Genomic DNA, 13,516 nt, shown 5'->3' on the forward strand with positions numbered 1-13,516 from the left:
ATGCTCTTCCGTATCGGCTCCCGAAGTGACGGCGATGTCATAGTTCTTCACCTTTCGTCTTTCCTCCTCCCACGGTGATGTGGGCGTATGTTGATTTGATTATCTGCATCTAGAGGGTTTATTTTATCTAGCCTGCTGATCATCTTCCCATCCGGCAGCTCCTGCTGCAACCATGTTTCAATCCTTCACGGGTAATTCTCGTCGCCCGCGGCAGGTGAACCTCAGTGGCCGGGCCACTAATCCATTCGCTGCATTCCCCGGAAACTCGCCGACTAGACAAACTCCTCATGCTGCAAACCCCGAGAGTGCAGTCGCCATTGCCCAACGTGAGCGAGCCCTGAGACAACTTGAGAGAGATCGACAAACCGCATCTCGCACCGTTCAGCGAGTCTGGCGGGGTCATCAGAGCAGGAAAGCAACATACAAGGTCTGGAAGTCTGAATGGGATACACTTGAGTGGGAGAGAGTTACCACTGCCCTGGACTTCGATGATGATCGCCGCCCAAGGACGGAGGTTGAACGTCTGGAGTGTCTGGCACGTCTTTCGGCACCCCCATATCCCACGGCCGAGCAATGCTTGGATCAGCTCAGGCTTCTCGTTCAGTTTGTGGGATTGGCAACAAAGAAAGAAGATGTTCTACGTTTGGTATACTTCTGCAATGTCTTTGAGCAGACCTTCCATGCTCTGCCGACCATCGCGACAGAAAATGACTGGACCGAGCTGTTAAAACGGCTGGCAACCGCTATCCTCCATGCGCTCGGCTCTGCAAGTAACAGTCCGACACATGAAGCAGCCGTTCTGCCCCTTCTTCGGACGATGGTCTTCCTGGTTGACTTGATACCGAAGAGGATGGCATCGATTGGTAGACACTACTATCAAACGATGGCGTTCTTAACAAAGAACATTGAGCTTTTAGGGGGGCACCCTGTCACCGGAGCATGTTACGAATGCTGTCCTGGCTCTTTTGCGACCAATCACCTCCGAAACCATAGCAGCCTATGAAGCGCTTGCTATGTCGTATCTGACCATTCCAAACCTGCCTGCTTACCTTGGTGAGCTTGATGGATTGGCGCACCAGATAAACTACAAGTTACTGGCGCCTGCAATTGAATCATGCATCCCTCTGACTAAAGAACGCCTTTCTACCGATGATGTCGAGGGCATCGAAGGCCGACTTTGGCTGCTTGCGTACCTGATCTTCTTCCACCGATATGCTCTTCCGGGACAGGCCAACCTGCAAGCACCTGACCTTGGATTTCTGAATGTCGTCTCTGGGTTGCTCAACTCAACCTCTGTCTATCTGACAAGGTGCCTGGAGGCGGATGAAAATGGCCCGGATCCAGCCAGAGGTCCGTATTTGGATCAGTTCGTCGCCGACCAGGTCAGTAGTCTGGTCAACCAAAGTAGCATCACCGGGTTACTTTCTCGCATCAAGACATCGTACCTCTCACACACCGATATCTCAAACGATTACAACGCTTCGAGAGAAGCAAAAATTCTTGCTACTTATGCCCTGAACTTGCTTAGGGTCTTCCCTCGGCGTGGGGATGATATTCGAATGTGGTTATATCTAGGCTCGGCGCCTTCAGCAGATCTGACTTCCGGCCAGCCAGGTGCCAAAGTACCGGCGATCAAATATTTTTGGCAGGCATCAAAGTCCAGTCGAATCTTCGATACTATTAGCAAGGACTCGAGCCAAGTTCTTCCGTTGCTGCAGCTACCACAAGATGGGAATCAAGAGGATCAAGAGCAGGAGTGGACGATTATCCTCCTCTTTTTTGAGCTTTACACGTTCGTCTTGAAAGTAATGGATGACGAAGAGTTCTTCTCAAGCGCATCACCATTTGCAGCTTCACAAAATGTGCTGTCTTCGTGGACAAAAGAAAGTGCGCTGCCTCTTAAAGACGTTAAAGACATGACCGTCTTCCTCAAAAATCTCGCCTTCACCCTCTATTGGAATGTTGCCGACTTGACCAAGAAAGGACCTGTTCCATCATCCGCTGTGGATCTTAGAAGTTATTTTAGCAACACGGCTCAAGTTTCTGGACCAATGGAGCGTACTGAAGTGGAGACCAAGAAGGAGATCAATGATCTTCCTGGTGTGACAGGTATTCCACTTGACTATTTCAAAGGCTTGGTTACAGGTTTGCTCAGAATGCTGCATGAGCGAGAGTAAGTCGAAATGCTCCATTTGCCATGGTATGGGCACTCCAGCTGACACGCTTTAGTTCTCGACGCAAATTCCTCCCTCAAAATCATTGGCTAATGACTGATCGATTCGACATGGAAGGTTTTATCCCAGCCGTTGTGGCAGAAGAGGAGAAGCGCCATGAATTCCAGGACGACGATGAAGATGCTGAACCTGATCTTCTCGACGAGGAAAACCCGGAGCCTTCTCAACTTGTCGGCAATAGCCATGCGCGGCGACTAATTCACATGCAGGCCATGCGAAATAGTCAACGAAGACAAGCTCATAATAATGCTCTGGCTGCCATTGCGCCACGGCTAGAGATACTTCGAAATATGCCTTTCTTCATCCCATTTGCCACGAGAGTGCAGATCTTCCGTCAATTTATATTTAGGGATCAACAGCGTCGCCGGAAAGGCTTCGTGGAGCCTGAATCCTGGCGCTTGTCTGTGGCCCAAAGCGCTATGATGAATGGACACGCTGAGGGTGCGGCTGATATCTTGGCCCGACACCACGCCGACATCCGGCGTGAGAGTGTATTTGAAGATGCATTCTCTCAATACTACGGCTTGGGTGACGGTCTCAAAGAGCCAATCCAGATCAGTTTTATCGACCAGTTTGGAGCAATGGAAGCCGGTATCGATGGTGGCGGTGTGACGAAAGAGTTCCTGACCAGTGTCACTGCGGAAGCTTTCAAGACTGATGACTATGAGAGCATGTTTGCGGAAAACGATCACCATCTGCTGTATCCCAGCCCGATAGCTGTTGACCAACTTAAAAAGGTTCTCAGCGAGGCTGGACTCACAAGTTCAAGCCCAGAGTGGCAGAATGACGTGCGCGGTCTTCTTCGACGATATGAATTCTTGGGCCGGATCATTGGAAAGTGTCTTTATGAGGGGATCTTGGTCGATGTCAACTTTGCACCATTCTTCCTCTTGAAGTGGGCCTTGACAGGGGGGCTCTAGGTCTGCGGTGAAGGAATCTTCGTATCGTGCTAACTTGAACGATTTGAAGGACCTTGACGAAGGATTGTACCAGGGCTTGGTAAGTAGTATCTCCTAGCAAGATCGAGATTGTGTCTTTTTGAGCCTACAGCTGACCAATTTGTTTCACCAGTTACAACTGAAGAATTACTCCGGAGACGTGGAAGACTTTGGTCTTGACTTTACCATAAACAACGTGATTCGGATGCCCAGTGGACAGAACCGCACTGTCACAGCAGAGTTGAAACCGAATGGCTCACAAACCCCGGTGACAAACAAAAACAGATTGGTCTACATTTCCTACGTGGCTCGTTACCGTCTACAGTTGCAACCTGTTCTGCAGACAAATGCATTTTTGCAAGGCCTGGGCCAGATCATTCAACCCGCCTGGCTATCCATGTTCAATCAGTCCGAGTTGCAGACGCTAGTGAGCGGAGACAAGGCTGATATTGATGTGGAGGACCTGCGACGGAACACCCTCTACGGAGGTGTGTATGTGATTGGTGATGACAATCTAGAACATCCGACCATTGCACTGTTCTGGCAGGTTATGCACGAGATGACCAACGAGGAGCGGCAAAAGGTCATCCGGTTCGTGACGTCTACACCTCGAGCTCCGTTGCTGGGATTCAGCCACCTTCGTCCTCACTTTAGCATTAGAGACTCCAGTGATGACCAGGAACGTTTGCCGAGTACCAGTACTTGTGTGAATCTTCTGAAGCTGCCACGGTACTCTGATGCAGACACATTGAGGAGCAAGCTTTTGTATGCAGTGAGTTCCGGTGCTGGGTTTGATTTGAGTTGAGGGGGGTTTGAGGGATGTTCGGGCATTATTTTCGTGTACATTTCCCGTAGACCGTCTGCCTATTAATTTTAGCATGCATAGCATGGGCATATCTTTTTTTTTTGAAAAGAACCAATCTTATTTATGTTTCAATATGTATATCAAGTTCTACCTAACAACACAGGTATGTTGGAACATAGTTGAGGTCCCGAGGTTATACTTAATAAGCCCTTAAAGCGGCAACCCCATCCCAAATAGGACTAGTGTCCCCATCTCGTGCGGCCTCTGAGTTTTCCAGAACCAATTGCTTTGGAACGGCTCAACTTTTTTTCTTTCCTTCTTACAACCTCCCCCCTCTATCTCCGTTGTTCTCTCTTTAGGGAAAAGTCTTCCTTTTCTTTTCGAATCTTTAATCGAAAGATACAAAATCTCAAAAAAACACGAAAAACCCAAGAAAAAGACTTTTTCCAGTTATCTTATCTCATCCCCGATTGTGCGGTGTGTTGTGTGGAAGATTTTCTTTCAACGCCTCCATCGTCTTCATTTTCACCTGGTTAGTCATTTTGCTTTTTGTCTTCTCTTCAACTCTTTCTTGAACATCGTGTCATCTCTGATTCTTCTATTTCTCTCGCGCATGCAATACACTTCGATTTTCCCCTCCCCGCTAACCCGCTAGTGCTCTTTGCTCAAGTGAAATTTCTCTGAACTCTTTGTCTCGTGGATACTTTGCTGTATGGCACCCCTCCCTTTTCATTGATTCACCCCTCGTTTTTTTCTCACTTCCCCCTTGGTTACTTGCCAAAGAGGCTGCATCAACTGCCGTGTAACCTTATCTCATATGCCTCCTTGATTCCCCTCCCCCTCTCCGCGATAGGCTCGGCATGCACATGCTAAAACTTTTTTTCTTTTCTCAGTGAAAACAGTCGCCATTATGTCTGCTGAAGCCCCCACCACCGCTCCCGTCACCGACAACGTTGTCGCCGCCGCCCCTGAGGCCAATGGCACTCCCGTCGAGGCCACTCCCGAGGCCGCCGGTGATGCTGCCAACAACCAGCCCCACTCGGCTTCCCTCTATGTCGGCGAGCTTGACCCCTCCGTGACTGAGGCTATGCTCTACGAGCTCTTCTCTTCCATCGGCCAGGTCGCCTCTATCCGTGTCTGCCGTGATGCCGTCACCCGCCGCTCCCTGGGTTACGCTTACGTTAACTACAACAACACCGCTGACGGTGAGCGTGCTCTTGAGGACCTGAACTACACTCTCATCAAGGGTAAGCCTTGCCGTATCATGTGGTCCCAGCGTGACCCCGCTCTGCGCAAGACTGGCCAGGGCAACGTGTTCATCAAGAACCTCGACAACGCCATTGACAACAAGGCTCTTCACGACACTTTCGCTGCCTTTGGTAACATTCTCAGCTGCAAGGTCGCTCAGGATGAGTTCGCCAACTCCAAGGGCTACGGTTTCGTCCACTACGAGACCGCCGAAGCTGCCAACAACGCCATCAAGCACGTTAACGGTATGCTGCTGAACGACAAGAAGGTCTTCGTCGGCCACCACATCTCCAAGAAGGACCGCCAGAGCAAGTTCGAGGAGATGAAGGCCAACTTCACCAACATCTACATCAAGAACATCGATCTCGAGATCACCGACGACGAGTTCCGCACCATGTTCGAGGCCTTCGGTGAGATCACCTCTGCCACTCTTAGCCACGACCAGGATGGCAAGAGCCGTGGCTTCGGTTTCGTCAACTACGCAAACCACGAGAGCGCCGAGGCCGCCGTTGCTGAGATGAACGAGAAGGAGGTCAAGTCTCAGAAGCTTTACGTTGGCCGTGCCCAGAAGAAGCACGAGCGTGAGGAGGAACTGCGCAAGCAGTACGAGGCTGCCCGCATGGAGAAGGCCTCCAAGTACCAGGGTGTCAACCTCTACGTCAAGAACTTGACCGACGACATCGATGATGAGAAGCTCCGTGACCTCTTCACTCCTTACGGTACTATCACTTCCGCCAAGGTTATGCGTGATGCCGCCGAGCGTTCTCCCACCCCTGAGGCTGAGGAGAAGGAGGCCGGCAAGGAGACCAAGGACTCCGAGGAGAAGGAGGTGAAGACCGAGGAGACCGCCGAGGTCAAGTCTGAGGCCGCCGAGAAGAAGACTGAGGAGGGCGAGGCCACCGAGGAGAAGAAGACTGAGAAGAAGGCCTTCGGCAAGAGCAAGGGCTTCGGTTTCGTCTGCTTCAGCAGCCCCGATGAGGCCTCCAAGGCCGTCACTGAGATGAACCAGCGTATGGTCAACGGCAAGCCCCTCTACGTTGCTCTCGCTCAGCGCAAGGATGTCCGCCGCAGCCAGCTCGAGGCTAGCATCCAGGCTCGCAACACCATCCGCCAGCAGCAGGCCGCCGCCGCCGCCGGCATGCCCCAGCCTGTAAGTTACAATTTTCTTGATCAGTATTCATTCAATTACTAACTTGACTAGTTCATGCAGCCCGCCGTCTTCTACGGTGCTGGCCAGCAGGGCTTCATGCCCCCTGGACAGCGTGGTGGTATGCCCTTCGCCCCCCAGGGCGGTATGCCCATGCCCAACATGCCCGGTGGCCGTCCCCAGTACCCCGGTCCTTTCCCCCAGGGTGGCCGTGGTATGCCCCCCAACCAACAGCTTCCTCCCAACTTCCAGGGTATGCCCATGGGTATGCAGGCTCCTGGCGGCATTCCTAACGGCATGGGTTACCCTACGCCCCAGGCCTTCGGACGTGGCGGTGGTGGCCGTGGTGTTCCCGGTATGCCTATGAACATGCGTGGTGGCCCCGGTTTCGGCCGTGGTGGTCCTCAGATGGGTCGTGGTCGTGGTCAGCCCGCCCCTGGCGGCCAGCCCGCTGGCGAGCCCGCCTCTGCCAACCAGGCTCTCCTCGCCGCTCCCCCCGCTCAGCAGAAGCAGATGCTCGGCGAGGCCCTTTACCCCAAGATCCAGGCTCAGCAGCCCGAGCTTGCTGGCAAGATCACTGGTATGCTTCTTGAGATGGATAACACTGAGCTGCTTGGCCTGTAAGTTACACTGCCCATTCTTTTCGTTTTAGTGTGTGATATGATTTACTAACGTTCTTTTTCAGGCTTGATGATGAGGAGGCTCTCCGCGGCAAGGTTGACGAGGCCCTTAACGTCTATGATGAGTACATGAAGAACAAGGGTGATGGCGAGACCGCCGAACCCAAGCCCCAGGAAGCCGCCAAGGAGGCCCCTGCTGAGGAGAACAAGTCTTAATTGATGTGTTCACTTCTTTGTCTTCTCGGAAATCTTGGACGCACGTTTTTGACGACTTTTCCTTTCTCTTATCATTATTTGTTCCCATCTTTTACCCTTTCTACCCCTACATCTCCCTATCTCTGATCCTGATATCCCTCGGTTCGAAAAGTTTGTTCTTAGGCAGTCACCTTCCTGGTGTTTAGTGAATGCGGTATGACATTCGGATTTTTTTTTCTTTTCCAGTTTCCCTAGTATGCACTATTTCCCTTTACCTTCCATTCGGACTGGGGCTATATTGAGTGTCTCCAGGTTGGCATTGGTAAAAGTCTTTTCTTCTAGGCGCTGGGCGTGATTCCTTTGACATCCTTTTCACCATCCTTGTTTCTATGTTTTCTTTTTATCTTTCGACTGGGATGGATCTGTGAAATTTCTTTTTTTCCACACTCCCCCTTCCTGCGTTCTCTGGGTTGTGGTTCACTCAATTTGAGTGTCAGATAGAATTATGAATTCCTCACGGAAAAGTCTGGTCGTCCTTGTGTTTGTTCTCGGATTCGGGAGAGCAGCGCCAGACAATCAATGGGATGGCCGTGGCCTATTGCTTCATCAAGTTCCTTTCGTAGACGAAGATTTTTCTTTCCCGACACTTTCGACTTTGTGGCCGCTGTGGTCCGCCTTCTCATATGACTCAGCATTGTCTCTACCCCGAGGTCACCCGTGGACGCCCCCGGTGAATGAATGATTCCTGTGGAATCCAGCTTTAGAGAGAACATTTCATTCATCCGAGATGATATATGCGCAATGGCTTCTGAATTTGTACCCGAGACATCTGAAATTGGTTCCTTGACGGCACATTCGAACGAGGATAGCCAGTTCGTCGGTAGCTCAAGCGGCGTCTATTTCATCAAGACCGTGAAACGTGCATTCAACAGCCTAGAGGGCCCGGGTTCATCTGAACCCCAATTGCCCACAGCAGAGGAAACGCTCGTAGGCGCTGAAACTTCACCTCGTGACAAGCGCCAGCGCACCTCATCCGTCAGAGACACTGCTTCGTCCTCGGAAGTGGTCGAATCTCCCGCAGAATTGACCTACGACCCAACATTGACGGCATCTCTGGGCAATCTACCGCCCCCAGATGTGGCCAAGAGTCTGATGATGATGTACTTCAAAGTCTGGCACCCTCTGTTCCCGTTCCTGCATGGTCCCACCTTCCTGCAGGCGATGGAGAAAGTCTACTCGAGCAGGAATGAAACTCAGCACACGCCGGAATCATGCATAGATCACCGGAGTACATGCTGGACCACAGTTTTCCAATGTGTCTTCAATCTAGGCAGTTTACTAGCGCCAGACGTAGATCTGCCATCCGAGTCGAAGATCCAATCACCGACCAGTTTCAACTCTTTACTCGGCACTCTCTCCTCTCGACATGATATCGTTTCACTACAAGCGCTTCTAGCTATCCAAGTCTATCTCGTCGCTACCATGTCACTTCGACAAGCATCGACTGTCGGAGGCTGTATCCTACGCTCGATGCTTCACGCCGGTCTCCACCGGTGTCCATTTCGATACAAGCAACTCTCCACCCACGACCGACAACTGCGCAAGCGGGTCTTTTGGTGCGCTTATGCAATCGATAGATACCTGAGCCAGGCGTTGGGCTTGCCGCTTGGTATACAGGATTCTGATATCGACGTGTGTCTGCCTGCTGCCCGGGAAATGCATTCCCCTCGAGGCCAGACGACTCAGTCTGCGAATGACAACTCCGCGCCGCAGCACGGTAAGAAAGAATACCATGACAAGGAAAGCGTTCTTGCTAGCTATGTTGACTCGGGGACTCTGACGGGCCGGGCATTGGAGCTCTTCCACAAATCAATATTGGTTCGATCCGTTCGTCGCAGTTCGGTGTTGTTCCTCGTAACAGACGTACATAAGTGGTGGAATGGTCTTCCCTCCCATCTCCAAAGAAAGTCAGCAGTATCTGAACACAGGGTGGGATCTGTAATGGCAGACACTGCGTTTGATTTTGCTCCTTTTTTCACGGTGCTGTATCAGCATCTCATCCTCATCATCCATCGGCCTTCGTTGTCGCTGGATCCGTCCACTGCGGAATTCTGCTCTGGATTGCAAACTTGCATCGGGGCTGCTCGGGCTATACTTGCCGCGCTGAGGTTGCAAGTCGATAGCCGCCAGGCTCTATTCTGGCCGGGCTTTTTGTCGGCTGCGTGGATGTCCGGGTTGGTTTTGGCTTTGGCTTGTCAACTGAACCAATATGTGTTGACGAAGGGTCTTCAGTACGTGTTGTGTTTCTTTTTATTCTGGATCTTTAATTGATCACTGTGTGCTAACTGCTTGATAGGGAAATAGAGGAATTTTCGGGATACCTGCGTTTGATGTCTACTCAATGGGAGACAGCCAAACACTGCCACATGTCGCTCTCAGTGCTGACCGCGAAAATCCAACAGTCAGAAAGCGGATCCGATCCAACAGCAAATTCCCAAGCGTATGTGAGGGGCTCTGAGGGAAGTCCGACACTTGTGGAATCTTTGGCTGCACGCGAGGAGAACAGACGGAGACTTAGTCGTCTCTCACACTCGCGAGAAGAGTTCGACGTATCGGTAGAACCTTCCGATCTTGAGCACCGGAATAACACATGGGTCGAGGCTATGCATAGGGGCCATGATTCCACGGTAGTTCCTTCGGCATCGATGCACCCGTTGCAAATGAACGAGCAGGGCATTCTCGCCGATACATCGTCTTCACAGATGGATTTACAGGACATGGATGCCACACACCTTGACGGGATATCGAATTTCGACTTGAACATGGTGGATTTAATCGAGGGTGCTAACTTTGACACTCTGTTCGATATGATCGGGCAGCAATTCCCCAGCTTTTAGACCATGCTACTCACTACTAGCACGAAGCAATCTAGATATGTACAAACTAACAGCGAGTTTACATGAGATACCAAAAAGGCCAAACCATAATAATGCATATTGTTCACGCAGTGGGTATGTGTATGTCTCTCAAACGCTCATGTATCATCAAATAGAACCCCCCCCCCCCCAATTCGCCATAAACCATCCACCACCAACCCCTATCTTACGCCTCACGACGGAAAAGCAAAGCCCGATTGATCCGCACTCTCCCATTCCGAATCTCCTGGCAATAGTAGTCAGCCTGCAGCTCCGCCGCGGCGAGAATAGACGCCTTGTTGGAATGGTAGTCTCCGGGCACCTTGATAGAGATGCACAGGGGGTAGTCATGATGCTTAGCATGGACGGAGATCGAGGCAGTGCTGGTTCGGATGTAAGCGGCGACAGTGCGCATAAGAGTCTCGTCGTCTGAGTCCGAGTCTCGCGGGTTGACGAAGACGTTCACCCAGTTGCTGACCTGGCGTGGATCGTACTCGGGTTCTGGGATTAGCTCCCCGTCGAAGTAGAACATGCTCTGCATCTTGCTGAGGTTGGAATTTGGGATGCCCATGTTGGATGGGGGTTTACTTACCTTGTGATTTTCAATGTTTGGTGTTGGGAGGGAAGATGGAAGATGGAAGATGGGAAGGAGGTTTCGAGGCTTCTGGAATTCAAATTATATCTCTGTTTAAGTACTCTCTCTGGTAACTGTCTATTGTTTATAGTGAGTCTTCTGAGGTAAGAACAAAGGAGGTATGGTACAATGCTATTTTCAAGTCTTTCATCTAATTACAGGATGTCTTTGTGCCTCTGTGTTTATTGAGTCTTTGGGATATTTCCTGGAGGTCTGCCTAGTTTATGACTCGAAATTAATGTATTATTTTCTATTATTTCTGCCTACCTCTATTTCCTACTAGGAAAATGGACCTTGGACGGTTAAGCTTGATATTACTATGTCCTTGGCATGCTATTTCGACTCGCAGCACGACATAAAGACATGAAAGACGATGCTATTATTACATACTGTCTCAGAATCTCAGACCTAAATAAAGAGGGCTACTTAAGTGTATTACTTTTATTTTATCATAGCCAGCAATATCAACGCTCGTATTAATGTAAAAGCCTAGGGCTGCCTATTCACCTTATAAACCAAACTACTATAGCATACCTAGGTAGATATTGTTGATTATATAGAGGAAATCATAATCTAATTTCTATATTCTATCAAACATCTAGTCTATACCCAATCTATAAGCTGCTCTAAGCATCAGAAAAACTCCTTCCCAGAAACTCCAACTCCGATCAAAGCACATCAACACCCCCTTCCATGAAATAAAACCCTATCTCCCCCGGAAAAGCAAAGACCGGTTAATATGGACAGACCCCCCTAGCAACCTGTGCTCGAAGACATTCCGCCGATACCTCTGCAGCAGCAAGAATCGACTCCTTATCGACATGTTCTCCGGGGACCTGGATCGAGATGCAGAGCGGGACATCGTGGTGCATAGCATGGCCGGTGATACTGACGACTCGTGTGCGGATGCAGGTGAGGACTGTGCGCATGATGGTGAGGTCGTCGCATCGGTAGTCATGCATGTTGAAGAATACATTCACCCATTTCGTTGTTCGGGGGTTGTATTCGGGCTCTTGCAGTAATCTTCCGTTTTGGTAGAACATCTCTTGGATATTGTTAAATGGCTGGTTTGGTTTTGAAGCTGAAGGGACTGACCTTGTATATTGATGATAGATGAATTCGAATGGATTTGGCTTTGAGGGCTGAGTGCTTTCGGAGTGACTGTGAAGGCCTGACATAGCCTGAGATAGGGTGCTAAGGCCCGTTTAAATGGTGGGCTGTAAGACAAGAGCATCCTGATGTTGTTTCCATTCCTTTTAGATGAGGGAAACAGGTGTCATATTGCTATAATGGCATTTTCGGGTTTCTTAGTTCATCGCCGCCTGATCTGTTCCATCTTGTGCGAGATGGCTTTGAGCTTCTTGTTATGGATGTTCAGTTGATACCCTCTATAGGTCAGTTCCTATAATCATTGGTATTTTGTGTCTGTTCGACATTCAACGGTCAACTGATCAGTTTATCCAAGATATTTCAGATGAGACGAGACGAGAAAGAAGGATAAAAAGACAAAGAAAAGAAGGAAAGAAGAAGAGAAGCAACAATGAATTGTCTCAGACCTCCTTTCACAACTTCTCAACCTCCAAACAAACAGCATCCACAACCCCCTGAGTGTCAGAACTTCCCCCCAGGTCTGGAGTCAGAATCCCCGCGGCACAGACCCGTTCCACACAGCCCATCAGTTGGGCAGCAGCATCCTTCTCCCCAATCCAGACGAGCATCTCCGCCGCCGACCAAAAAGTAGCAACCGGATTCGCAACCCCCTTCCCAATAATATCAAAAGCGCTACCATGAACCGGCTCAAAAATCGACGGACTCTTGCGCGTTGGATCCAAGTTACTAGAAGGCGCAACACCAATCGACCCCGCCAGCGCAGCCGCAAGATCCGACAAGATATCCATATGCAAGTTAGTCCCGACAACGGTATCAATCAACTGCGGCTTCGCCACCATCCGAACAGTCATCGCATCAACAAGCATCTTATCCCACTTGACATCGGGGAAGTCCCGCGCGACAGACGCAGCAACTTCATCCCACAACACCATCCCATTGCGCATGGAGTTACTCTTCGTGACGACGGTCAGGAGCTTACGCGGCCGTGATCGCGCTGTCTCAAATGCGAATCGCATAATCCGCTCGATGCCCACACGCGTGAATACAGCCACTTCTGTCGCGGCTTCCCATTGCTGTCCGACGTGGGACCGTCCGCCTTGTCCGGCGTACTCGCCTTCGGAGTTCTCGCGTACGAGCATCCAGTCGATGCCGTTGGTTGCTGTGGTGAGGGGGCATTTGGTTCCTGGGAAGGTGCGGACTGGTCGGACGTTTGCGTATAGCTGGAGTGGGCCGCGGAGGGCTAGGAGTAGGCCCCAGAGTGAGATGTGATCGGGTACGTCTGCCTGTGTTAATATTGCTGTTTACAGGTCTGGTGGTTTGGTATAATGCTGTGCGGTATAGAGGACATACCGGGTGATCCAACGGCACCGAATAGGATGGCATCGTACTGGCGTATACTGTCGAGATAATCTTCAGATACGTATCGTCCGGTTTGCTTGTAGTACTCGGTTCCCCATGGGATATGCTCAAAGTTGATATCGAATGTACCAAGGGTCTTTGCAAGTTTCTCGATGACCTGGATAGTAGCACTGACTACTTCGGGACCGATGCCATCGCCTGGGATAGAGGCAATGCGGTATGAATTCTTCGAAGTCATATTCAAAGAGGAAATATGTGTGGAACTAAAAATATCATAGCATTCCTAGAAATCAAATGCAAATAAATACCCA

At 50.4% G+C, this 13,516-nt stretch overlaps 6 protein-coding genes across 6 annotated transcripts; 3 read left to right on the plus strand and 3 right to left on the minus strand.

Annotated features, from left to right (window-relative positions):
* Positions 1 to 172: 172 nt before the first annotated feature.
* N7519_000792 (HECT-type E3 ubiquitin-protein ligase) lies at positions 173 to 3,977 on the plus strand (the record flags this gene model as incomplete). The annotated part of the gene is made up of 5 exons (XM_057287570.1): positions 173 to 829; positions 918 to 2,173; positions 2,230 to 3,129; positions 3,155 to 3,233; positions 3,306 to 3,977. 5 exons carry the CDS (start codon positions 173 to 175, stop codon positions 3,975 to 3,977), a joined length of 3,564 nt encoding a protein of 1,187 aa, XP_057153653.1.
* A 910-nt stretch (positions 3,978 to 4,887) lies between these two features.
* On the plus strand, positions 4,888 to 7,208 carry pab1 (polyadenylate-binding protein; the record flags this gene model as incomplete). The annotated part of the gene is made up of 3 exons (XM_057287571.1): positions 4,888 to 6,375; positions 6,427 to 6,992; positions 7,058 to 7,208. 3 exons carry the CDS (start codon positions 4,888 to 4,890, stop codon positions 7,206 to 7,208), a joined length of 2,205 nt encoding a protein of 734 aa, XP_057153654.1.
* A 717-nt stretch (positions 7,209 to 7,925) lies between these two features.
* On the plus strand, positions 7,926 to 10,084 carry N7519_000794 (transcription factor domain-containing protein; the record flags this gene model as incomplete). The annotated part of the gene is made up of 2 exons (XM_057287572.1): positions 7,926 to 9,478; positions 9,544 to 10,084. The coding sequence occupies 2 exons, from the start codon at positions 7,926 to 7,928 to the stop codon at positions 10,082 to 10,084; spliced, it is 2,094 nt and encodes a 697-aa protein (XP_057153655.1).
* A 205-nt stretch (positions 10,085 to 10,289) lies between these two features.
* N7519_000795 (uncharacterized protein) lies at positions 10,290 to 10,673 on the minus strand (the record flags this gene model as incomplete). Its single annotated transcript, XM_057287573.1, has 1 exon — positions 10,290 to 10,673. The coding sequence occupies one exon, from the start codon at positions 10,671 to 10,673 to the stop codon at positions 10,290 to 10,292; it is 384 nt and encodes a 127-aa protein (XP_057153656.1).
* A 797-nt stretch (positions 10,674 to 11,470) lies between these two features.
* Positions 11,471 to 11,779, minus strand: N7519_000796 (uncharacterized protein; the record flags this gene model as incomplete). Its single annotated transcript, XM_057287574.1, has 1 exon — positions 11,471 to 11,779. The coding sequence occupies one exon, from the start codon at positions 11,777 to 11,779 to the stop codon at positions 11,471 to 11,473; it is 309 nt and encodes a 102-aa protein (XP_057153657.1).
* Positions 11,780 to 12,298: 519 nt separating this feature from the next.
* N7519_000797 (uncharacterized protein) lies at positions 12,299 to 13,443 on the minus strand (the record flags this gene model as incomplete). Its single annotated transcript, XM_057287575.1, has 2 exons — positions 12,299 to 13,125; positions 13,197 to 13,443. 2 exons carry the CDS (start codon positions 13,441 to 13,443, stop codon positions 12,299 to 12,301), a joined length of 1,074 nt encoding a protein of 357 aa, XP_057153658.1.
* Between the last annotated feature and the right edge of the window lie 73 nt (positions 13,444 to 13,516).

Source organism: Penicillium mononematosum (assembly GCF_028829835.1).
Source record: "Penicillium mononematosum strain IBT 11891 chromosome Unknown utg000001l:1.0-4488741.0:1.0-4491989.0, whole genome shotgun sequence".
Classification (NCBI taxonomy): Eukaryota; Fungi; Ascomycota; class Eurotiomycetes; order Eurotiales; family Aspergillaceae; genus Penicillium; species Penicillium mononematosum.